Source organism: Stigmatopora nigra, chromosome 13, assembly GCF_051989575.1.
Source record: "Stigmatopora nigra isolate UIUO_SnigA chromosome 13, RoL_Snig_1.1, whole genome shotgun sequence".
Taxonomy (NCBI): domain Eukaryota; kingdom Metazoa; phylum Chordata; class Actinopteri; order Syngnathiformes; family Syngnathidae; genus Stigmatopora; species Stigmatopora nigra.
In genome coordinates, this window is record NC_135520.1 from 13,110,202 (window position 1) to 13,137,577 (window position 27,376).

At 41.8% G+C, this 27,376-nt stretch overlaps 1 protein-coding gene across 3 annotated transcripts in view; it reads left to right on the top strand.

Moving 5' to 3' along the window:
- Nucleotides 1–21,192, top strand: part of ak7b (adenylate kinase 7b) — an 81,014-nt gene extending 59,822 nt beyond the window's left edge. Inside the window, exons 11-18 of one of the 3 annotated variants that reach the window (XM_077731782.1) lie at nucleotides 3,521–3,649; nucleotides 3,799–3,910; nucleotides 13,290–13,418; nucleotides 13,528–13,593; nucleotides 14,170–14,367; nucleotides 16,105–16,307; nucleotides 20,787–20,945; nucleotides 21,024–21,190. In XM_077731782.1, the coding sequence (XP_077587908.1) occupies nucleotides 3,521–3,649; nucleotides 3,799–3,910; nucleotides 13,290–13,418; nucleotides 13,528–13,593; nucleotides 14,170–14,367; nucleotides 16,105–16,307; nucleotides 20,787–20,945; nucleotides 21,024–21,053 (1,026 nt within the window). In that variant the 3' untranslated portion in view covers nucleotides 21,054–21,190. Of the gene's footprint in view, nucleotides 1–3,520; nucleotides 3,650–3,798; nucleotides 3,911–13,289; nucleotides 13,419–13,527; nucleotides 13,594–14,169; nucleotides 14,368–16,104; nucleotides 16,308–19,532; nucleotides 19,776–20,786 lie in introns of those variants that run through there. The other 2 variants (XM_077731781.1, XM_077731783.1) reach the window with 2 other exon arrangements.
- Nucleotides 21,193–27,376: the final 6,184 nt, after the last annotated feature.

Below are 27,376 nucleotides of genomic sequence, written 5' to 3' on the forward strand. Positions count from 1 at the left end.
GGCCACTTGGAATGGTGAGGTCGGCATAGTTTCTAGGAGATGCTGGTACAGCGTGATCGGCCGAGTAACTTCGGGCACTTGGAAAGGCGTGGTCGGCCGAGTAACTTCGGGTACTTGGAAAAGCGTAGTCGGCCGAGTAACTTGGGCCACTTGAACAGGCGTGGTTGGCCGAGTAACTTCGGGCACTTGGAAAGACGTGGTCGTCCGAGTAACTTCGGGTACTTGGAAAGGCGTGGTCGGCCGAGTCACTTTGGGCACTTGAAAAGGCATAGTCGGCCGAGTAACTTCGGCCACTTGGAACGGTGAGGTCGGCATAGTTTCTAAGAGATACTGGTACAGCGTGATCGGCAGAGTAACTTCGGGCACTTGGAAAGGCGTGGTCGGCCGAGTAACTTCGGGTACTTGGAAAAGCGTGGTCGGCCGAGTCACTTCGGACTCTTGAAAAGGCATAGTCGGCCGAGTAACTTCGGCCACTTGGAAAAACGTGGTCGGCCGAGTCACTTCGGGCACTTGGAAAGGCGTGGTCGGCCGAGTCACTTCGGGCACTTGAAAAGGCGTGATCGGCCGAGTAATTTCGGCCACTTGGAATGGTGAGGTCGGCATAGTTTCTAGGAGATGCTGGTACAGCGTGATCGGCCGAGTAACTTTGGGCACTTGGAAAGGCGTGGTCGGCCGAGTAACTTTGGGTACTTGGAAAAGCGTGGTCGGCCGAGTCACTTCGGGCACTTGAAAAGGCATAGTCGGCCGAGTAACTTCGGCCACTTGAAACGGTGAGGTCGGCATAGTTTCTAAGAGATACTGGTACAGCGTGATCGGCTGAGTAACTTCGGGCACTTGGAAAGGCGTGGTCGGCCGAGTAACTTCGGCCACTTGGACAGGCGTGGTTGGCCGAGTCACTTCGGCCACTTGGAACGGTGAGGTCGGCATAGTTTCTAGGAGATACTGGTACAGCGTGATCGGCCGAGTAACTTCGGGCACTTGGAAAGGCGTGGTCAGCCGAGTAACTTCGGCCACTTGGACAGGCGTGGTTGGCCGAGTAACTTCGGCCACTTGGAACGGTGAGGTCGGCATAGTTTCCAGGAGATGCTGGTACAGCGTGATCGGCCGAGTAACTTCGGGCACTTGGAAAGGCGATGTCGGCCGAGTAACTTTGGGTACTTGGAAAGGCGTGGTCGGCCAAGTCACTTCGGGCACTTCAAAAGGCGTGGTCGGCCGAGTAACTTCGGCCACTTGGAACCGTGAGGTCGGCATAGTTTCTAAGAGATGCTGGTACAGAGTGATCGGCCGAGTAACTTCGGGCACTTGGAAAGGCGTGGTCGGCCGAGTGACTTCGGGTACTTGGAAAAGCGTGGTCGGCCGAGTCACTTCGGCCACTTGGAACGGTGAGGTCGGCATAGTTTCTAGGAGATACTGGTACAGCGTGATCGGCCGAGTAACTCCGGGCACTTGGAAAGGCGAGGTCGGCCGAGTAACTTCGGCCACTTGGAACGGCGAGGTCGGCTGAGTCTCTTGGAGCAACTGGAAACGTGAGGTCGGCCGAGTATCCTGGGACGACTGGAACAGCGAGGTCGGCCGATTATCATCGAGCAACTGGAACAGCGAGATCTGCCGAGTAACTTCGGGCACTTGGAAAAGCGTGGTCGACAGAGTAACTTCAGGCACTAGGAAAGGCGTGGTCGAGGTCGGGTGAGGAGCTTGGACGGACGAGGTCGGCCGAGGAGCTTGGACAGACGTGGTCGGGAGAGGAGCTTGGACGGACGAGGTCGGGCGCGTCATTTGGACAGTGGTTAGTGTGTCCAGCCACTCCTTTCGCTTCGCTCTATGGCGTGGCGCTCGGCGCCTCCTCTGGGAGGATTGCACAGCACCCCGGCCATCACGTGGTGGCCCATAATAGGTGGTCAGCCTACTCTATAATTGCTGGTCGGGGTATTTGGAGTAGGAATTGTCGGGGGAAAAATAGGGGTAATCCTCCTCCAGTGGAAGGTCTCGGGGTCCGAATTGGTCGAAGAATTCACTATCGGATTCCGAAACACCAGCGAAAAAAACAATTTCCTCAACGACGTCCTCCTCACCAGAATCTTCAGGCTCCCTCCATGGTGAACCAATTCCGCGGGTCATAGGCATAAGATAACTTGGGCGATTACTGGTGGTTCTACGCACCTGGGCATCATGATTAAACTGTTTGGGCTTCCCAGTGCGACGTGCATAGCAGTGGTGGGGCGTAGGAGTAAGCTGCGGATCTAACTCTCCTACCAGCTGAGACTCATCTCCAGCAATGATGTGCCCTCGAGCCCCACACCACGGTGTGTTCATTACAAAACTCCTAAACGATTCTGAGGGGTTTCTTATACACTCCAAGCAGTCCGGTGTCTTCGAGGTGGATGGTTGGCATCGCCAAGCGCGTCGGCGCGAGCGTGGGTGGCGCTCCGCTGGGTCCATGATGGTCAGATCGTGCTGTTACGACCCCGTCGCGTAGTGCGACGCGATCGGGGGGGAAGGTGAACTCAGGTGCGGAGTCGCCAAAGCAAATGGAAAAGGGGAGGCAGATATGTTGCTCTTGTTGCTTGGTTTAATAAACGGAAAAAACATAACATAAACAACTTGGCTTGATCACTTACTACTACAGAAAAGAAACATGCAGCGTGGCGTGGCGTCAAGTGAACGGCAAGACAAACGTGGAAACACAGGGAATGAAACCAGGCGATCCGACAAACATTCAACAAAAACCATAATGCTTAAATAGCCAAAAAAACATAATCACCTAATTAGCCACGGCTGATAACAATCATGACATCATGCCAGAAGGGGCAATCAAGCCACTCCTGACAGACTTGGTTATTGCACAAGAAGGATTAAATTTAGTGTAAGTAAGATGAAAACATTTTTTCAAGTTCATTTAAATTATGTTACGAGCCCATCCGACAAGTATATATATATATATATATATATATATATATATATATATATATATATATATATATATATATATATATATATATATATATATATATATATATATATATATATATATATATATATATATATATATATATATATATATATATATATATATATTGTGCTGCTGTCTGTAACAAAAACAAAACAGGAACATGACATTTATAATGAAATGACACAAATAAATCATAGCTATTCATTTAATAATTTGAAATAGTATCCTCACTAGGCAGGCCGGTGGCGTGAGTGTTTAAAAAAAATTAGATGAGACTTTTTGTCATATTTGTGATAGGCTCCAGCACCCACAGCAACAGGATAGGTGGTTTGGAAAAAGACTAAATAATACTGATTCCAATAATATATAATATATAACCCGAGGGCCACAGAGGTGTATCACTGCCTGCTATTGATGAAAATATGAACCACATTTTTTTTCAATCATCACGTTTATCCCCAACTAGAACTTTAAGATACCATTGTGGTTTTATTTTTTCGTTTTGCATGTATTCGTTATTGTAACAATTAAGAAATTATCTTGAATCCATCTATTCTGTGTTCTTTCTAGCCCATTCGTATGTGTGTTCTGGGCCCTCCTGCAGTAGGGAAAAGCAGAGTGTGCAAGCAAATATGTGACCACTACAAGCTGCATCACATTAGGCTGAATGAGACAATCTCTGAGACAATCATTAACATGGTTAGAGCTACTGAAACATTTTGTTTGTCATTATTTTGTCAATAATATACAACATATTTTTGAAAAAATGTTAGTTGTTTTTGTTTTTTTAATTGTTATGTTTTTGACTTAAAGGATGCAAATGACTCAGATTTTGTTCCCACAACTAGGAATATATAGTGAGCAACACTCTTTCAGATCTGGAGACTGAGGACTCATCATCAGCGGTTGAAGCTCATGACCTGCTGAATATTTTCAAGGACTATATGGAGCAGAGTGGAGGTACACACGCGTTTAAGTTTTGACTCTATTAATTTATGACTATTACCAGACCATGTGCTCCTGTTCCTGATCACTGGCCATGCCAGTGTTAACCGTTAACTGTGCCATTGTATAGGTATATACATCTAAAGAGTCTCTCACAAAAGTGAGTACATACCGCTCATCGCTGCAATTTGAAAAATCTTTTCAAGGGACAACATAGAATGAGTGACATAATGCCATTTATTGAAAAAATTAAAAATGAAAATCAGACAATCATGCCAGTCAAGACCCATGTATGACATTTATTTATGAAATATTCAAACTTGTTAGCTCTCCGCCTCCTTTAGCGCCATCAATCCGGCGACTGCCTGTTGCCTCACCGATGCCAACAAGAATAAGATGGATCACTTACCTCTCACAGTCTTCTTACTTACCCTCCCTCAGTCAGCCTGTGGAAGGCAGATCCACGCCAAACGAACTTCCTGTTACAATATTACAATATTGTATTGGAATAATAAGAGAAATGTTTTGTATCTTCCAAATAATTCAAAACACAGCAATGAATGTGTAAAACGCTGACAACAAAAGTGAGTACACCCCAAGTGAACATTTCTAAATTAGCCCTGAAATGGGACCAAAAACGCATTTCCCTTCCATGTGTAATGTGGCTACTAGTTAGTGTAACAAGCTGTCAGGTGTGATTGTGTAGCACATGTATTAAATGCCACTATCGAATTTCGAACAGAATGCACACTTAGACAGCGAGACAAAAACAAAGACCTACTTTATTGAACATCTCAGCATCTTATAAGCAGTACAGTGAAAGACATCCACCCCCCACAATCGCATCTGACGCCCAATCACAGTATAGAGTGACCGTAAAGGTCATCTGCCGTCCTTCGTCATCGCCTCGGCACCGTCTTGTACATAGGTGGGCAAATTATTCCAAAAAGGGTCACAGTGGCTGTGGGTTTTCATTCCAATCCATTGAGTAAGGGCAACGTTTCATCAATCTGGTGTCCTACAAGTGCAATCAGTGGATTACAGTCAGGTGCTTCTTGTTTTCTGCAGAAATCTCATTGGTTAAAATGTCTCTGTATATTGGTTGGAACAAAAACCTGCACCCTCAGCGGCGCTTGAGGACCCGTTTGCCCATCCCTGGTCTAATAACTTTAAGGTCAGCCTGACCCTGGCTCATGAACATGTTTTGCTATCTGCCACAGCAGTTGTTATCGAGACTGAGATGCACCTCAACATTCCACAATAGTCACCACTTTTGTAGTTTCTAAGTACAAACAAAATGGGGCGGGCCACAGTTCAAACCAGTTCAGTTCCTTGGACTTCCAGGGTACCTCCCAATGTTTCCACTTTTATTACCGCTCAGAGGATTATTGTGCATCTGTTAGATCGGCATCTCGGTTCCCTTTTCTTGAATCACCCGCCAATGATCTGCACAGTGTCCGCTAAGGGGACCCCACGTTAGAAATGTCGTCCTGAGATTGTGGCCCGTCACGTCACCTGTTGGTGTCGGGTGCTCGCTCTACCTCTTCCCATTGTAAGACTCCTGGATGGATCCTCTTTGTTTAGACTTCCAGGAGTAAATCTTATTAGCAAAAGGCAGTGATAGGTTCATTAATAATTACACTTTAATATAATGACCAAACACTGCAAGCAGACATCTGATTCAATTATGGACATTTAATTAAATAGGCACATGGAGAATAGACATATAGGTGAGAATACATCCAGACTTCCTCTCGGTCTCTGCATTATCCTCCCGAACAGTAATTTCTCGTACCGCTTTAAAGCCATAAATCAAAACAATTACAAGGTTACTGATTAATCCAACTGCGTAAGCAAAAACATCGTCATAACAATTCCATAAAGAAGCGAAAAGGGCGTCAGGATGTAGGAACACTATGCGAGTTTGTCCGGAGGTGATTGATAGCCATCTGCTGGTATCAAGAGTCCTTCACGGATCTTCTTTGCAAACCCAGATCAACAGTCCTCGGACTCTTCAGACAATTTAAAGAAGCTTTCATACAAAAACGATTAAATGCACACATATATATAATATAATTACAGAATAAACCCAACATTCTGCCGTTTTTTATAATATGTATGTTATTAATTATTTTATAGCAATTACAAAAGGGAATGTCAGGTGACTTAAATTTTACCTGCCTACTCCGTACTCGCATGGCTGGTCTGAAAAAGAAAGAACAAAATCATTTTCGCCCAATTCACCCTCGGAATTACCGTACTCTTGGACTTGCTCTCCCCAGTGCGTTTCATAAGCAGCGGACATAATTTGTGTAATTTAGAATGTGTGGGGGCAATTGCAGTAGTTATAAGTCGGCTTAGCAAGGAGTGCAAATAGGGGATAAGACAACACACTCAATGTCAAGGTAGTAGCAAACATGGCTACAGAAAACACCACAGATATGGCCAAATCCTTATATGTTCCAAAGGTCTTATCACACCAGTCGTTTCAAGCGAATACCGCTACTCCAAAATGCTTTTTCATATTGCGGTTTAGGGTCTGCAGGCCACTAATGGCCCTGGTGAGGGACCCATCGGGTGACGTGTTGTTCGGTATGAAGGTGCAACATTGTTCTCCAAACATTGCATAAATGCCCCTTGCTCCGCAAGGAGCATATCCACCACTATGCGATCCTGGAACGCCATCCGACTGGTAGCTGCCAGTTGCTCCTTTTTGGCTACGAATCCCTGTTCAGTTTGATTTCCAAGTTTTTTGGACATTGTAATGCAGGTAATTTATCCTTTCCACATTTTTGTTGGGGGACTCCCATCCTGCTGTGATCTGATTAGCCAGCTTATACTCATTTGGTACGCCCCAGGGATGCCAATCGCATCAATGTATGTTGGATCTCCCTCCCTCCATGCCGCTCGACAATGTCGGGAGGGAACCTTCACCACACCAGATTTCTGAGCAGCCAATTGTATCTTATCCACTGTAGATGAAAAAACAGACACTGGCAAGAGCGGTGAGATCAAAGCACATAGTCCTGCCGCGTTTCGGCAGGAGTCGTATAATTTATCTCCACCACACCACCACCATAGGTCAAAACATGGTATCAGGGGTGTAGTTTGTTTTAGAACGCCGGCACACCACGTCTCATTTATCGCCCCCCGCTTCAGACCATGCCCTGTAAGGTTTAAGCAGGTAAAATGATTAAACAGTGGAAAAATTGACTTCCCATTTACTGCGTAACAGAATAGACACAATATTTTTCTGTACAAGTAGGACACTTTTTTCATTTGTAAAAACAATTTCCCCTAATAATGGTGATTGAGGGAGTTGTTATATCCAATCATACTTTCCCTTGTCTGGTAGTTTGTTTTAACCCTTTGTAAGATGGTTTAGTCTCAATTGAAACCCTTCCACCTTTCGCATATGGAGGCGTCGAACCCCATATAAAAGAGTTCCTTATAGTCTTGGTCATGGTTTTGCTTGCTGATCAATAATCTTTCCAATCAAATTTGGGGGGGGGGGGTAATTAATTTATTAGATTTGTGTGCCACACATCTACAAATAGAAATTTGTTTTGGAAGTTAAAGTGCCGCTGTTCATCGGCCCAGTCAGTCAGCATGAGCGACAGTCATGCGAGTGGCTGTGATTAACTATCTGTTTGCCAATAATGCAATAACGGAACAGTTGTGACACATTGAAACAAACACCCCCACCCTAGTATTTTAACCATTTGTAAAAAAAAAAAAATCCTCCACGTTCTGCATTAAGTTATACCCTCTTTAATGCTACCAGTTTCGCTGCTTGTACGCAGAATTGAGGTGGCAATAGTTTCACCTCTAAAGTTTGTTTTAAATTTCGCTGTGGCCCCCTCTATCATATCGAGCACTCAAATTCAATTCACGGCTGTCATGAGCAAATGGCCCACTATCAGTTTTTGGATCCCAATTCCCTCTAATAGCATGCCAATGACCTCTTAACGCGGCCATCCAAATTTGCTGTGTTTCTACTCCATCCAGGTGATAAGACCGTCTAATGTCCTCCATTTGTAAGACAAATTCCTTTGCCTTTATCACGTCGTCTTGAGTCCAAGTTCTATGAACTAAAGTAACACGGGGCTGCTCACTCCCCACATTAGGGTTGGCAACCTCGATCATGGTATATTGTTCAAGCACAACGTCACTCATTTGCGGCGCCCCAGGCTGGGGGAAATATATATATATATATATATATATATATATATATATATATATATATATATATATATATATATATATATATATATATATATATATATATATATATATATATATATATATATATATATATATATATATATATATATATATATATATATATATATATATATATATATATATATATATATATATATATATATATATATATATATATATATATATATATATATATTTCCCCCAGCCTGGGGCGCCGCAAATGAGTGACGTTGTGCTTGAACAATATACCATGATCGAGGTTGCCAACCCTAATGTGGGGAGTGAGCAGCCCCGTGTTACTTTAGTTCATAGAACGTTATATATATATATATATATATATATATATATATATATATATATATATATATATATATATATATATATATATATATATATATATATTTCCCCCAGCCTGGGGCGCCGCAAATGAGTGACGTTGTGCTTGAACAATATACCATGATCGAGGTTGCCAACCCTAATGTGGGGAGTGAGCAGCCCCGTGTTACTTTAGTTCATAGAACTTGGACTCAAGACGACGATATATATTTATTCATGTAGTTGCAGCTAATTGTAAGGTCCACTTATTAAACCTGGGCTGACAGTATTTCAAATCGGCACCACTTTCTACAATAATTTAGTCCAATTAAGCATAATAAGTGTTTACGTTCACAACAATTGTTTCCTCTTTGGTGATTTATAAATTAAATTTCGCTATGGTTAATCCTCCATGGGATTAATGAAACATGTGGGACACTCTCCAAACATTCAAATTCACACCCATTAAATCATTCATTTTCCTCCTGGATTTTTAAATCTTAGCAAATGACTCTCCTGTGTTGTTCAGCATTAAATTTGCAAGACCGGTTTTGTCAAGGCCTTTTCCTAAATTACGCCTTTGGGATATTCATCCTCTTTTCCCAATTGATAGTGCTAACCAAATGTCCCCCTGTGGGTTGTGAATTAAATTCAATAACCAATTTAAATTTTGAAATCTACAGCAACTCATCCACCCAAGCCAAAATGTTGCCATTTATGACCAAGGCAAAGACTCAATTTGCCTGGCAGAGCGTTAGGGGGGAGAAAAAAGGCTCTAATTCAATTAAAATATTTTTCCCTTTTTCGTCCAAATAAATCCTACATTCAAATGTATTAGTGCTTACTATATTAATATTCATAATAATTTTGATAATAGACTCTTGGGACTTTGTCCCGATGTCAGGTCCCATTTATTCCTATATTTTGGAATTGTGAGTTAACAAATTAGTTGACAATAATTTTACACTTTACATAGGCTTGAAAACTCTTCTTACCTTATTTTTCAAGTCTAAATATTTACCTTATGTGATTGAAATAATCTTACCAGTTTCTAAACATCTGACATGCTTATCTTATGTTACGGGTCAATTTGACCCATTTAAGGGTTCCTAAAAGTACTAGTTATTTATTTTTTTATTCTTCCTCATGAAATTGTGTGACTTTTCCTCATCTTGAGGGTAGACCAGGTGTGTGAAATTAGAGCACTTTGATGTGGGGTAAACTTCTGTTCAATGAACCCAATATGGGATCCAGTGGACATAGGGACAAGGAAAGACAAAACATGCCAGGTCTGTCACCGAATATAAGACAACCAAACATAAAACACATGACAGAAAGCACACTTTTTCAAAATAATACAAGGGAGGACAAAGATAAATTCCACAGTGACTCAAATGTCCCTTCCTGTTGTATGCCTCAATTAGCATAAGGGTTTTTGCTTATCAAAAGGAAAGTCTTGGGAGCTACCTCATTCTAATAACTAAAAGACTGTTCAAACGTCAGGTTTCGTTACTGGTGCTCGGTATTTCTAGGTGGAACACCCAATTTTCTGGCCAATGGTAGTTCTAATGTAGCAAATTTAATGTGTCCAACTCATGTTAGGAGACCATTACTTTTGATATATTTGCCTTGTTATTTAATTCCAGTTGGGTGCCAACAGGGCCTTCTGTGATGGCCGAATAAATATCCAAATCACAGACTGCTGCTAATTAGATTTTAGCCATGAAAACTTATTAAATAATTCCAAATTGTCTGTTATCTCCCTTTCATTGCTTTGCCACTGAATGCACTGCTTCCATGTGTGTTTTCATATTGAAGGATTTAACCAATCAAGTTTCAGCCATTATTTGTTGCCAGGGTCAGAAGTCTGCCTTAAGGCCTGCATAATCAGTTCTGCAGGCTCTGCTGCATAAAACAAGTGTTGATAAAAATGTTAATTGACTACCCTAACTTTAACCAATCAAATAGCATCGCATCGAATCGAACACCTTTATTGCCATCATACAAATATAACGAAATTGGTGGTGCTACTCCTCAAAGTGCATTTTCCCAGTAAAAAAAACATAAATAGTCATCTAAAAGTATAAAAAGTCACATCCCGGCTAGGTAAATTCTAAAATATTGCACAGTCTAAGATATTGCACATCGTTATTGCACACCCTGAAGTTATTGCACAGAAGGGATAGTGTGTCGTGTTAACGCAAGTTCAGAGTCCAGGTAGCTGTGGTAGAAAACTTACGCCTATTTGTCTGTGCTTTGCGAGACCTGTAGCGTCTGCCAGAGGGCAGCAGCTGGAACAGGTTGTTACCAGGGTGGTATTGGTCCCTGACAATGTTCCTGCCTCTGCTGAGGTAGTGAGGGCTGGTAATGTCTTCCAGTGAGGGCAGAGCCGGAGAGCCGGACAGCCGGAGGGCCGGAGGGCCGGGGGGCCGGAGAGCCGGAGAGCCGGAGAGCCGGAGAGTCGGAGCTCCAGAGCTCCAGAGAGACAGAGATCCAGGAGGGCCGGAGGTCCAGAGTACCAGAGAACCAGAGATCCAGAGATCCAGACATCCTGACGTCCGGACGTCCGGACATCCGGACGTCCGGACGTCCGGACAACCGGATGTCCGGACATCCAGACATCTAGACATCAAAGAAAAAAAAAGAGAAAAGAGAAAAAAGAAAAAAATAATAATAATCTTTAAGAAAATGAATTAAATTTGGTTTAGCAGAGGGAGACTGTGCTTCTCAACAGGAAATGGACCAACGTTGGTGTCAGGTGGTGCCTTAAAGTGGGAATGTCCATACCAAGCATTGCTGACCAACCAACAGACGTGAAAATAGCCAAGAGGGGGATGTGGATCCACCTTTTACACTGTAAGAAGGTTCTCTCAGTTGAAACGTTTGATGAGACATGTGAGATAAACTTTCTGACATAATTAAAACAAAAACCCAACCACTCCAGTATTGATTGGAAAGATTATTGCTCCGCAAGCAATGCCATAATACCATTGGGAACTCTTTTTATTGGTTTTAGTGTCTCCATATGCAAAAAAAAGGGGAAAGTGTTTCAACTGAGACTAAACCTTCTTACAAAGGGTTCAAATAATCAACCAGAAAAAGAGAGGCTGCAGTGGAAGGCTCAACGCGAGAACGGCCTCTATGCAAACAAACTATGCATCCCACAATCATTGTTTGAAGTAATTGCAAAATAGAACAATGGGAGGAGCCATGTTTCAACAGGGGAGATGAGCAGTATAGTACAACAAACAATGCATGTTCCCAGGGGTCACCAAACCTACTTTAAAAAAATTGCAGAAACTGTCTCACCTGCTGTAGACACAACTCTCAAGGCAATAAACGACACAAGCGAGGAACAAGGCAGACATGGACATAACCCTTCGAGGTTCTGAATATGGATTTCATCGATCTGAACCAAGGTGGCATATAAAGGTACTGTCTGTTGGTCATTGACCAAGTGGGTTGAGATATGTCCATCCAAGAAAGCGAACGCCACGCCAGTCGCAAAAGCCATATGCAAAAGGATCATTCCAATCCATGGAATACCACAAGTCATTTTGAGTGATGGTGGGGCTCGCTTTGTGAGCCACGTGATCCAAGCTATGGGACGGCATCTTGGAATCAACTTGAGGTATCAATGCGCCTGCCCCCCCCCCCCCCCCCCCCAAAAAGTCCTGGACTCATTGAAAAAAAACAATTGAACAGTAAGACTCAGACTGGTGGTGGAGGAGACTGGAGAAACAGATTCTCTCATTCAGTGGTAAATTGTTCCAAGAAAGAACTGTGATGAATGCAAATGATCTGCCGACATCTTCTTGGTCCCCCACACAGGAGGTCCTTTCCCCAGGCGACCAAGGTGATAAAAAGAAAGTGCTGGTTATCTCCAAGTGGGGACGGACCTCATCGTGTGACTTGGACCGCTAACTTCACCAAGTTGGCCACCACCGTCAAAGCTGATGAACGAGTGTCGGAGCACATGATCAGGATCCAGTGTAGGGCTCGGATGTGCCCCTCAAACACAAACACTGGTCAGTCTCCTCCAAAATCCTAATGGCTCTGTTACCCTGGGTGCTTGTTGCAAGGAGGAATATAGGTGGGGACCAAGTCTATTTTGTGGTCGGTTGGTCAAGACGTACTTTATCCAGCAGCAGATGGAAGAGGAGATAGTCCATGGTCGGAGAGTTTGTCAGTCAGAATCTCCGGATTTATGGTGTTAAAGGCAAAGCTATAGTCAATGAAAAGCATTCTCACGTAATTCCCACAGTGTTCCAGGCTCAGTGCTGTATGTACAGCAATGGCGATAGCATCCTCAGTGGACCTGTTTGCTCTATAAGCAAACTGGTGGGGGTCAACTGAGGGAGGTATTGTATTCCTGATATGGCGGGCTACCATCTTTTCAAAGCACTTCATGATCACAGGCGTGAGTGCAACAAGCCTATAATCATTCATGCTGTCAATGGTTGGCTCTTTGGGGACAGGGATAATGGTGAACAATCACCAATTTTTTCTTCTTTAATTTCATTTTTTCCTTCTAAGCCTGTTTCATCGTCTACTTTCGTCTAAAAAACCTATGATTTGCCCTGTTTTTTTCTGAGTTTCTCTTTTCTCTCTTTCACTCTGCTTCAGTGCCACTAACAGCCAAAATTCTGTCTTCGTATCGGTCTTTATCCATTTTATTTCCCCTTTATATTTTAAATTAATTTTGTCCTGTGGGCTTTTTCATTTCTGAATATTAAGATAACCAGTCATTTCATATTTGGTTATCCATAAGTTTAGGTATTTCATTTTCAATGCTCATTGGTTCTCTACAAATTTCCAATATTGTAATGTTTGTAATATATTCTTCAACTTATAGGTTTTTTAGATGACCAAGTATTGGTGAAGGTGATAATGGATAAGCTAATTTCCAACCCGTGCAAAAACCAGGGCTTTGTACTTGATGGATTTCCAAAGACATATGAACAAGCAAAAGAGCTTTTTCATGGTAAACGGAAACATGATTAATGCATATTTTAAGACCTCTACCAAAACAGATTATACACACTCCATAATTGTCTTTGTTGTTGTGTCTAACCGCATTTCTTTTTTTTTAGTTGAGGATCATGAATCAGATGACAAAGCATCTTTGATGTCCTTGTGCAACAAGAAAATCATGCCAGGTCTGGCATACATGTATATTTATATATATATATATATATATATATATATATATATATATATATATATATATATATATATATATATATATATATATATATATATATATATATATATATATATATATATATATATATATATATATATATATATATATATATATATATATATATATATATATATATATATATATATATATATATATATATATATATATATATATATATATATATATATATATATATATATATATATATATATATATATATATATATATATAGATAGATAGATAGATAGATAGATAGATAGATAGATAGATAGATAGATAGATAGATAGATAGATAGATAGATATATATATATATATATATATTTATATATATATATATATATAGATATAGATATACATACCACTTATATTGATATTACTATATAACTTATGTTTCGGTACCATTCTCCATATGAGTAAAAACAAATAAGTAACTGAAGCTCTCATTACATATTAACAACAATTACACAGACAGAAATATGTGCCCCCATTCACTGTCTAATTATTAATGTGTATTTGTGTGTCTTCCAGAATTTGTGATATGCCTTGATGCTTCAGATTCCTTTCTAAAAGATCAGGTCATCAACCTCCCTGAAAAGTTGGTGCAGGAAAAGAATTATGAGCAGGAGCAATTCCTGCAAGTTTTATCCAAATACAGAGAGAGAACAATGGAAGAAGAAAGCATCATCAACTACTTTGAAGAGTTGGACATAAACCCGCTATTAATTGGTAGGAGGCTTTCTTCAATATTAAAAACCGTTCAACCTTTTCCAGTGCTTTTTCTTTGGAATTTTCTTAATACCTTATTTCATACCTAAAGGGTGGAGTCTAAAATGTTCTTGCTTAATCAGTCGGTGTGACTTTTGTATCCCCTAAATTCGAAATTATACTTGGTGCATTTCTAGGTGTCAGGTTCGCCTTCATACATTCACAAAAACATTCATAGGAATAAAAGAGTCTTGAGGAAGACGGACGTTATTGACAGCTTCTCAACACCAATGAGCAACTGAGTGTGTTTATCTATGTGAGTGCATGTGAGGGTGACCAAAACACATTCATAGAAGTCAAAACAGATGAGGACCAAAGCATCAGGAAGCCTCTTGGAGCGTTCGTGGTCCGGGGCAGATGTTGAAGTTGGAATGCTCACTGCAGGTCCGTGAGTCAGCTTTGATTTCGGCGCAAGTACACTAAGCTGCTCACGGATGTCTTTGTTCAGACTAAATAAAGCTTTCAGGAGCAAAACTTATACTTCATTAAAACAAGTATGATTATAATAATGTGCGTATCACTAAAGGCGGAGCAAATCATTCGTTATTATCAAGGCCAAACTTATTGTTACAGTCGTGGGTGGAAGACCTCAAAGCAGGGAAATGCAGCAATTTGGATTTGGAACTTTCTATTTATTGAAAGCGTTCCAAAGATGGGCGAAGGCACAAAAGGAGCAGCGTAGGCGAGTCGTTTGTTGTGGCATGGAGGTCGGTAGGTGAGGGGTCTGCAGTGGTGTCCAGTGTCAGATCTGCACGTGACTTTCAATAAAGTCAAACACAAATAAGCACACTAAGGCAGATGTAATGAGGTTTTAACCGCTTCTGCAGAAGGGGGCAAAGCACGGAGAGAGAGAAACGGACAGAGTCCCTCCATTGCCTCCTTGTGCTCCACCCCCTTTCCCCCAGTAAGTGGCGAGACAGACAGAGCCTGGGCTGTCCACGTAGTAGTCACATGGTCTCTCCGTGCTAAAGCCCCACCTTCACTTCCGCGTCGACGGGTTTTATTGAAACAAGATCACGTGTCACAAAAATAGGCAATGACACAAAAGTATCAATCCAATCCGCCTATCATGCATGTTCATGAAATGTGGGAGGAAACCGGAGTACCCGGGGGAAACCCTTGCAGAACTAAAAACTCTACACAGGTGGGACGTGACCTAGATATGAATCCAGGACCCCAGAGCTGTGAGGCCAAAGCGCTGTGAACTAACTTGATTTCAATAACATACTAGACTTGTTCACTAAAACAAAACCTGATGACAAAACCCAGGGGAATGTACAAAAAAAGCAACATTAAAAGAACAAAACCAAACTTACGAGGGGGACGAGGAGCCCGTGACATGGACAAACATGAAAACCTCTGACCAGACGATCAGACAACGGCTGATAAAGACTCAGGGTTTAAACAGATGTGGGTTGACGAGACAATTAGAAACACCCGGGTGGCATGAGAGACAGCGAGAAGGAGAGACAAATGGGGCAGGAAACAACAGGTGAACTCAATGGGACAATCCCAATGAGAGGTCACACAGGGGAAAACCCAAAAATACAAATACAAACTAAACCCCCAAAATTCAACACCTAACATGGATCGCAGAACTGTGAGACGGACCTGCTAACCAAGTTATGCACGAAAAGTGAAAGTAACATTATTAAATAAATTACCCTCTAAAGACAATTGTTTTTTTTTTCTTTACAGAAATTAACACCCTCAATAAACCTGACAGTCAATTACTGATGCATTCAATCTGTGAGCGAGTCGGTAAACCAAGAAACTATTACCACAGCAATGAGAATTTGCAATACAAAGTAAGACTGCCGACAGAGATTGTAAAAAAGCAAGATAATAAGGAGAAGGAGGTAGAGGAAGCCCGGCAGAGATCTGCACTCTGGGACATTTGGGTATGACTTTCCTTTCAAATTGGATATGGAATTTCCCAGCCTAGGATTTTTTGTGTACAATGTGGAACAGCAAGGTTGCCTGATAGAATAGCGTTAAATTGTGATTCTCATTTTTTTTGTTAATCTGGTCGTGGTGTGCCGTCAAGGCCTTATCTGCTGGCCTAAGAAATATCTGAATCATATATTATATTGTGTCTATCAATACTTTAATACAGTGTTCCCCCGCTACTTCGCGGTTCAGCTACCGCGGACTCAGAGCTTCGCGGATTCTTTTTTGGAAAAAAAAAATACAAATATTACATTGAAACAACATATTTGACATTTTTTCTATATGGTGTACTGTATACAGGGGGGCTATCTTTTTTTGTATTAAAAAAATAAAAATAATAATAATAATATATATTTTTTTGGAATTAAATTCAAATTAATCATTTTTGAAGGGGAATCCACTCAAAATCCACTTATCGCGGGTGGTCCCGGTCCCCATTAACCGCGATATGTGTGTGTGTGTATATATATATATATATATATATATATATATATATATATATATATATATATATATATATATATATATATATATATATATATATATATATATATATATATATATATATATATATATATATATATATATATATATATATATATATATATATATATATATATATATAATATATATATATATATATATATATATATATATATATATATATATATATATATATATATATATATATATATATATATATATATATATATATATATATATATATATATATATATATATATATATATATATATATATATATATATATATATATATATATATATATATATATATATATATATATATATATATATATATATATATATATATATATATATATATATCCTCCACCCACACTTAAACCCACCCTTCACTCAGCCTGTCGCACTGGGCTGCCAGCACAGTAAAGTCATGATACCCAGGTTCCGACACGCACAGTTCATCGCCCAAGTTATCTGATGTTAAGCTCCAGCGGGTCTTTTTCTCAATGGAGGGAAAATCTGCACCCTCCATCGGTCGCGTTGGACTGCCAAATCTTTGTCGGTTGGGACTCTGATTTTTCAATGGTGAGGACGACCTGGAGCTAATTGATTTGTATGCCGGAGTTTCTGACTCAGACAGTGATTTTCTCAGCCAATTTGGACCCCGATACGCTCCACCGGAGGACGATGACCCCTACTCTTTCTCCGATTACTCTGACCTGGATTACCCCGACCAGCATTTGCATGGTCGGCTGGCTGTTTACAATGGGCCACCACATGGCGGCGGGTGTGCTGTACCGTCCTACGGAGGAGGCGGTGAGTGCCGCGCCCCAGGTAGAAGCTGAAGGAGGGCCTGGACACTCGAGCACCTGACCAAGTTCCTCACTCAATCTCGCCTGTCCAAGTTCCTTGCCCGACCACGCCTATTTGGACGCCTTGCCCGACCACGCCCGTCTGGACGCCGTGCCCGACCACGCCTTTCCAAGCTTCCAAAGTTCCCATCCTGAAGCCACGCAAATTGCTCCCTTTACCAACGGGGCCGCCAGTCGCACCCGTGCCGAAGCCACGAACCAGGCTTCCGGTGCCGGCTGGCCTGCCAAGTTCCTGTCTGCTTAGTTCCTGTCTGCCTAGTTCCTGTCTGCCTAGTTCCTGTCTGCCTAGTTCCTGTTTGCCTAGTTCCTGTCTGCCTAGTTCCTGTCTGCCTAGTTCCTGTCTGCCTAGTTCCTGTCTGCCTAGTTCATGTCTGCCTAGTTCATGTCTGCCTAGTTCCTGTCTGCCTAGTTCCTGTCTGCCTAGTTCCTGTCTGCCTAGTTCCTGTCTGCCTAGTTCCTGTCTGCCTAGTTCCTGTCTGCCTAGTTCCTGTCTGCCTAGTTCCTGTCTGCCTAGTTCCTGTCTGCCTAGTTCCTGTCTGCCTAGTTCCTGTTCGCCTATTTCCTGGCCGCCTGGTTCCTGTCCGCCAGGTTCCTGTCCGCCCGGTTCCTGCCCACCCGGCTCTTGCCCGCCCGGCTCTTGCCCGCCCGGCTCTTGCCCGCCCGGCTCTTGCCCGCCCGGCTCTTGCCCGCCCGGCTCTTGCCCGCCCGGCTCTTGCCCGCCCGGCTCTTGCCCGCCTGGCTCTCAACCGCCCGGCTCTTGCACGCCCAGCTCTTGCCCGCCCAGCTCTTGCCCGCCCGGCTCTTGTCCGCCGGAAGCGGCGACAACGATCTGGCGCCCCTCGACGAGGGGGCTGGCAATGGCGATAGCGACGCTCCGGTGCCCCTGGACAAGGGGGGCGGCGACGGCGAGAGTGACGCTCCAACACCCCTGAATGAGGGGGTTGGCGGCGGCGAGAGCGACTCTCCAGCAGGCCTGGTTGAGGGGGCCGGCAAGAGTGATGCTCCAGCGCCCCTGGACGAGGGGGTTGGCGGCCCTTCGAGCAGCCAGGGTAAGGTGCCCGACGACCATTCTAAGATTCTGGTGTCTGTTAAGGGCAGGGGGCTTGGCCAGCACCTAAAGGGCCAGCGGTGCCGCCTGCCGTCCCGGCCACGCCCACTCTTCGTCACCGGCCTCAGCGGCCAGCACGGACGCCTACTGGACTGGCCATGCTCACTGCTTGTCACCGGCCGGCGCCGACGCCTGCTATTCTGGCCATGCCCACGCCTTGGTGTGCCACGGTTGTCCTCGCTCTAATGGATAGATTGTGCTGTTTCATAAAGCGAAAGCACCAAGACCTTCTTGAAAATTTTCAATTCTTCCGCTAGCGCTTTTGCCCTCAGTCGATTGCTGACTGTGGAGACGTTTTTTCCCAGCTGCTTTTAGACCAAAAATCCACTGCTCCAGTTGATATTCCAAGCCGGGCCACCTTGCCTTGTTCCAATGCAGGGGTCGGGAACCTTTTTGACAAAGAAAGCCATAGACAATTCATATTTTCAAACATCATTCTTTGAGAGCCATACTCAGAATTTAAAAGTAAAAATACATGAAAATGTGAGCATTTATTATTCATTTTACCACTTTGAAAGTAAAAAAAACGTCTGAACTCTTTTGAGAACATTATTTCACTGTTGCTAATCAATGAGTATCAATGAGTATGCATGCAAAAGAGTCTAATGAAGAAAAATTATGTTTTTATAAAGGCGCTAGAGATTGTTTTGGCGCCACAGTGGTGCATTCAGGACTTAGGTCCCTCACCAGCGGTTCCCATATTTTACCACACAGGTTCGCGGAGAGCTACTCATCAAAAGAGCCACATATGGCTGTTACGGCTGACAGCCTGGACACACACTATGTAGGAGGTGTGTGGATTCTTTTCTCTGCAGGTGCATGGAGCTGTGGCTCCACCCCTGTGACAGAGCCCTGCCCAGGCCAACACAGCTGTGACTACTTCCCCAATCATCCCTCCTCCAATCAAGATTCACTACCTGCCCTTATTTAAACCCTTTTCATTTGTCAGTTCACCCCTTGATCCCTTGATGCCTTGCTGACTTATGGACTTTATTGTAAATAAAATATAACTGAAGGCTACTAGCAGTGTTCGTCTGGACTCATCCTTGACCGAACCCGTCTGCTGTGATAGTTGCGACTCCCTGGTATATCTTATCCCCAGGGGGAGTCGTAACAATGGCTCCCGAGCCATCGGTTCCTTACCCCTGTTCCAATGGAAACTCAGCTTCCTCTTATTGACTTGGCGAAGCTCGTTCTCCTGCTTTCTCCATTTGCGGACCATAGATTCGTTGATGTTGAATTCCCTCGCGTCTGCTCTGTTCCTAGGTTCCACTGCATAATTGATGGCTTGAGCTTCGTAAGCATGCCTCTTTGTATTATTTATTATTCGTTTTGCAATAAAGCACCTGCCCCCACTATATATAGGTACCTTGTAGGGCCTTTAGATTGTTTGCACACACACCCCCTACGCAAGCTTTACCCCACCAACATCCGACTTTTCTGTTCGAGCACAGTACAGTGAGAACGTGAAAGACATCTGCCATCCTTCGTCATCGTTTCGGCAATGTCTGATATCTATAAGGCCAGCCTGACCCTGGCTCATGAACACGCTATCTGCCATAGTAGGTGTTATCTAGACTAACAGGCGCCTAAATATTCCACAATAGGAGCTCTGTCAGAATGGTCTTCATCGACTACAGCTCAGCCTTTTATGCCAATATACCGCACATTCATGTCCCCAAGTTGGCCAACCTGGGGGTCTGACCTCCCACCTTCTCTTGGATTAAGGACATTCTGGTCAACTGATTCCCGCTTGTTTGTGGTATGATTGTGCATGGGAATAGTAGTTTGTTTCTGTGTCCTATGGCTGAATGCCAATAAATCTAGGGTGTAGTCTGCCTTTTTCCTAAAGTCCACTGGGATAGGCTTAATTAACCCCCTGCAACCTTTGCAAAGATGCACGGCATGGATGATGATTAAATGATAAATGTTTGGAATTAAAGTAAGAATATTTTGTGTTTGTGACAGAGCAATACTTTAGAGAATAAGAGGCAATGGGAAGTGCAACAATTGGAGGTTCTCTCTGTCCCAATGAAGACCTACCTAATGGAGCACATCATGACAACTCTGTCTCAGGGCTTGATCGCCTGTGGATCAGCATGGCCAGAGGATCCAATAGATTTCTTGGTAATAAATCCACAATGTGTTTGGTTGCCTTTATTTTTTTGTGTAATTCTAATTTATTTTAATTCTGTTCCTTGTCAGGCAGAATATTTAATAAAGAACCATCAATGATATATTTCAGGATCAGATGAATAAAAACGGCCTAGTCCCAAACAGTGAACAATGTTGAAGAAGCTGTATGTGCTTTGCCAAGTGGGAGTTTAATTTTCTGTGTGAAATAAATATGATAATGATAATAAGACATTCAATAGATGTCATATCTCGGGGTTTACTGTATTTTTTCGCATGTAAGCTTCCTCTGCATATACGCCGTACCCTTTAAATTGCCTTAGCATCGTTGAATTTGACAATTTCTCTCGTATAAGACGCGTGCAAGATAAGACAATTGCAATTGCTTGTTCATATTGTTTCATAAAACATTCCAACGTTATCAAATATCTTTATTTTTTAACAAAAAATAATGAATTAAATAAATTAACTTAAAGATGAATAAAAAGTAAATCAATAAGTAATAAAAAAATAAAATAATAATGAAAACACAGTAGAGAAAACTCATTATTTTTATTTCGTTTCAAATGTCTGTATTAACAGCTCTTTACATTTTAACTTTCTGAACTTTACTTCTTGCTGCCAGAGACCTGGCAACACTTCTTGGCTTGAGGGAGGAAGCAGTGGAGACCATCAATTGAGCTTGAAGATGCTCATCAGTAAGTCTGGACCTATACTTGGACTTATTGAGTTCAAGGTGGAGAAGAGTTTCTCACACAAGTATGTGCTCCAAAAAAGGCACATGGTCCGCTTGAACATTCGGGAAAGTTCAGGGAAACTGGGGGTCAACTCTCTCAAAAATTGCCCAAGCTTGTCTGCTTCTCCACTCACCTCCCTGAACTTGGCTTTGAGTGCAGAGTTGCACTGCAGGTCAATGAGCTCCATTTGAAGCTCAGGAGGGGCATCTTCCACATCAAAAGAGAAGGGGTCCGCAAAAAATTGAAATGTGGCTTTGTGTGTCTTGAAGTCTGCAAATCTGTGATCAAATTCCTCCTGCAGCTTCAAAATGTTCTCCACATATTTCTAACCACTGAATGGTGTGCCTGCATCCATAAGAGCCTTGCATGCTGGGAAATGGAAAAGGTATGTCTGAGAAAGCTTGGGTTTCCATAACAAAAGTTTAGTGCAGAATGCTCTCACGTTGTCATAGGCAGCACGGACAAGTGTCCCCTGGCCTTGCAGCTTCTTGTTCAGTATATTAGGCTCATGTGTGATATCAACAAGAAAAGCTAAGTCCATGAGCCATTTGGGATCACTTAGCACAGGAACAGCAACCCTGTCTATCTCCATGAAGTCTTTCACTTCTGCGCTCAATCAAAAAATCTCTTCAACACATTTCCCCTGCTGAGCCAACGTACCTCAGTGAAGTAGAGCACTGATAGGTTCATTAATAATTACCCTTTGTAATTATCAATAACTGCAGGTAGACATCTTATTCAATTATTGGCATTTAATGAAATAGATTGGATCACGGATAAGTAACCTTAAGGGAGGCGATCTTCCAAAGTGTCCCTCCCGAACAGTATTTTGCGTACAGCTTTAAGGCATTAAAACAAAAACAATCACGCCTTCATTTGACCTAACAATCATATAACAATTACATAAAGAAGCCCGAAGTGCGTCACGAGTGTTATGGACGTGGCAGAAACAACATTCTTGTTATTGGCCAAATGACCCTGGCCTCGTTACAAAAGGGACCACCGAATCTCGAAGACCCAGATTGGGTGAATTGTTTGTATAAACATCCTGGAACAGGCAGTCCAGGTTAAAGATGACTTGGCGGTTATTGGTCACCTCGCAACACTTTGAGAATAATAAGAGAATGATTTAACAAAGAAATGACTTAATACAACTATATTTATAATAGTAATACAGAATAAACCCAACATTCCCCCGTTTTTATAATATGTATGTTATTAATCATTTCATAGTAATCACGAAATGGTAATGTCGGTGACTGCGATTTTATCCGCCTACTCCTTACTCCCATGGCTGGTCTGAAAGAGAAAAAACATAATCATATTCGTCCAATTGGTCCTCGGATTTACCGTACTCCTGGACCTCACTGCTTTCCCCAAACCGTCCCATAAGATACAACTCATGTACTTTAGAATTTGTAGGGGCAATTGCAGTAGTTATAAGTCGGCTTAGCAAGGAGCGCAAACAGGGGATAATACAGCACCCACACAATGTTAGGATAGCGGTAATTGTGCCTATAGTCACCACGAAGGATGTAGCCAAATCTTTATATTTTCCAAAGGTCTTATCCCACCAATCTGACAATGCGGACGTATCTACTCCAGAATGCTCTTGCATATTGCGGTTCAGTGTCTGCAGGCCAGTAATGGCCCTGGTGAGAGATCCACTGGGTGACGTGTTGTTCGGTACGATCCTGGAACGCCATCAGACTGGTAGCTGCCAGTTGCTCCTTTATGGCCACAAATTCCTGTTCAGTATAATTTCCAAGTTTTTGGACATTGTAATGTAAGTAATTTATTCTATCCACATTTTTGTTTGGGGTGATTAGAAGGAAGATAGACTTCCAACCTGCTGCGATCTGATTAGCCAGCTTATACTCATCTGGTTCGCCCCAGGGATGCCAATCGCATCAATGTATGTTGGATCTCCCTCCCTCCATGCCGCTCAACAATGTCGGGAGGGAACCTTCACCACACCAGATTTCTGAGCCGCCAATTGTATCTCATCCACTGTGGATGGAAAAACAGACACCGGTAAGAGCAGTGAGACCAAAGTACCTAGTCCTGCCGCGTTTCAGCAGGAGTCGTATAATTTATCTACCACACCACCACCATAGGCCAGAACGTGGTATCAGGGGTGTAGTTTGTTTTAGAACGCCGGTACACCACGTCTCATTTATCACCCCCAGTTTCAGACCATGCCCTGTAAGGTTTAAGCAGGTAAAATGATTAAACAGTGGAAAAATGTACTTCCTATTTACTGCGTAACAGGATAGACACTGTTTCAATATTTTTTTCTGTACATGTAGGACCCGTTTTTCATTTGTAAAAACACTTTTCCCCAAAAGAATAGTGATTGAGGGAGTTGTTAGATCCCATCGTATTTCCCTTGTCTGGTAGTTTGTTCTAATCCTTTGTAAAATGGTTTAGTCTCAATTGAAACCATATGGAACGTCAAACCCAATATAAAAGAGTTTCCTATAGTTTTATGGTATTGCTTGCTGAGCAATAATCTTTTCAATCAATATTGGTGTTTCCCGTATCTTATTAAGTCAGAAAGTTTATCTCACCCGTCCCCTTAATGTTTCAATTGAGACCACCCTTTTTTCCAAAGTAGCTCCACATAGTGCTTGTCTTTTTTTTACACTCCATTAACAGCACCCAATTATCCCCCATTTGCGAAATCCCTGTTTCAGAAATAAATTTCACAAGTTAATATGCCAGTCCAAGCTTTCCAATCTTGACCAATTTCTGCAACAAGGCTTTTCCCAATCTCCAATTTTTTAGCTGTTAATGTACCACACATATTTCCCACCATAGATTGATCCCTTGTATGGCAACCGGGACGTCGCCGAGTCCAAATATATATTTTCAATCTCGAATGTATGTCTGGAAATTTGATTTAGTAGGTAATGTTAATCAAATGTAAATGTGAATGTTTCTCGGTTTACCCTCCCGTAAGAAGGTGTATCCTCAATTGAAACGCCTCCGCCTTTCTCTCCAACTGGAGAAAACAACCCTACTGTGGAGAGGAATAGAATCAAAATCATGATTAATCTCATTGCCCCAAATGCAATAATTGTTTTCAACATGACTTTTTTGTCTTTGTTTAGGGAGTTTTCCTCTTGAACGTTTCAATTTAGACAACCTTCTTACTGTGGGAAAGGTGCATCCGTGTCCCCTTTCAGTAAGAAGGACCCTCCCACTTTGCGTTGCTCCGATGTTTCTTCTTTTATGCTGCGTATCAGCATCCAGTCTTCAAGAATCACCGTCACTTCGTCCGTTTCCTGTTGAGAAGCAAAATCTCCCTCTGATAGTCTAAATTTGGTGTGTGTGTGTGTGTGTTTTTCTCTGCTAGATTTGCCTCATCATCCAATTGTCATTGTGTAGTGAATAATAGCAATTTGTAAGGTCTACCAAACAGGACTTCATATAAGGTCCGCCAATTGTGAATGGTAGGCAATTATTATATTAACAAAAATGGGAGCCATTATCACTATAGATAGTTTCTGGAATTCCATATCTTGGAATTATATCCTTACATAATGCCTTTGCTACTGTTAAAGCATCCGCGGTTTTTGCTGGAAAAATCTCAACCCATTTTAAAAAGGCATCCATAATGACTAAACAGTATGTTTTCCCTGCACTCTTACTTAATTCAATAAAATCTATATGTATCTTTTGAGATGGATAAGTAGGTATGCATATAGATTTAAATCATAAGCCTTGTAGTGCCGTTGTAGCAAGGCCACCACCCCCCTTGTCGAGACATAGGACTTCCTTTGACTCAAGCCCAAATTATTTTCTTTATAGATAGAATATGTCTCGGTGGCCTGCCAATCAAAAACACAAAAAGACAAACTATCATTCATGCTCACACTCATAAACAGAAGAATTTAGTGTGTTCAACCAGTCTGGCATCCATAATTTCATTTTGTGGGAGTAAACTGGAGTACCCGGAGAAAATCCACTAATTCTCGAGGACGCCAGGAATACCCCACATTCTGGAAGGTTTGAATCTACCCCGCATTAGTAGATCATTGAAGACACACACACCCACTCTAGCATTTTAACCGTTTGTAAAAAAACTCCTTCAAGTCTCACACAAAGTTATCCCCTTTTTAATGCTATCAGTTTAGCTGTTTGTTCCCAGAATTGAGGTGGCAATAGTTTCACATCTAAGGTTTTTATTTTTTACAGCCGTCATGTCCTAATCAGGTTTTTGGAAAATCCCAATTCCCTCTAATAGTATGCCAATCACCTTTTAAAACGGCCATCCGAATTTGTTTCCACCCCATCCAGGTGATAAGATAATCACCCCCATTTGTAAGACAAATTCCTCCACACCATTTTTATGCGACATGACGCCTATGGTCTTTATCACGTCGCCTTGAGTCCAAATTCTATGAACGAAAATAACACGGCACTGCTCACTCCCCACATTAGAGTTGGCAACCTTGATCACCGTCGAATTTTGCCTATCCCATTTTGTTCATAGACAACCCATCTACCTAAAGCGTCACTTGTTTCAAAACATGAAAGGCCCCACTAGAATTTGGGCAACCAGCGCCAAATAGAGCCTATTTACACATTTGTCTCGAATTTGTTTTAGATATGTGGTCCCCAATTCCCAAATATTCCAGAATTCATGCACCAACACATCCTGTCAAAACCCAAAGCGACTAACATAACCTGTTTCTAAGCCAGATTTTGGAAATTGGAGAATTTCTCCTTTTCCCCCCTTATCTAAGCTTGTTATTGCCACTCGTTATCACTGTAACATTCAGGCGTATTAACCCCATCATTGCAATGCTATGAATTTCAAGCTAAAGTTCTTAATTTGCATGCCCTTAAAGCAATAGAAAGCAACGTTATTTGGTTGTATCAATTGACCAATGTTTATCCAATCGGTAATATCCTTAAAGTCATCAATATGACCTGTCCCAAAGCGTATTTCCTCCCGCCAGGACAACAGACAATGTTCTTTCAAGGGCACTTTGAAAAACATTCCATGTTACTCCATTCTGAGGGAAAATATGCTCATCCTAAACCAATTATTTTATCTACAATTCACCTAATTATTTGGATGAATGCCATGAATTTTCTCATGCCACTATCGCATTGTAAATTTCCCATCTGATGTTGTTAACAGCCAAATAACTCTCAATACCTAAGATATACTTTGTAAATCACCTCATATGATGTTTACTTGAGACAAGAGTCATTTCCCATAGCTCCCTGTTACCAAAACAAAAACCTACAACAATTAGATTAGAGAAATCAACCTTTTGTTAGGCATTTCCTAATTACAATTTTTTGATGTTTTAAAAAAAAAGTCAAATTGTCACCAATATACCATAATATTGTAAATTTTTCCATCCTTGTCTTTTCTTTAACCAGCCAACCTCCTGGAATAAAGTATTTTGAACAATCATACTATTCAAAAAATAGTATTAATATTATTTTATTCTCCAAAAGCTAGTTTCCTTAAACTAATAGCCCTTTGAAATCCACAATTGCTCAAAAATGACTATTTTGCTTTTTTACCAAATCAAAATCTTTTACTAAACAGATTTTCTATCACCTTAATATACATTTCTGTTTAAAACCCAAAAAATGAAATGCAAAAGCACTCGCATAACCTTGCAGACCCTGTATTGTTCTTATTCTGAAAAGTCCAAACAGAAA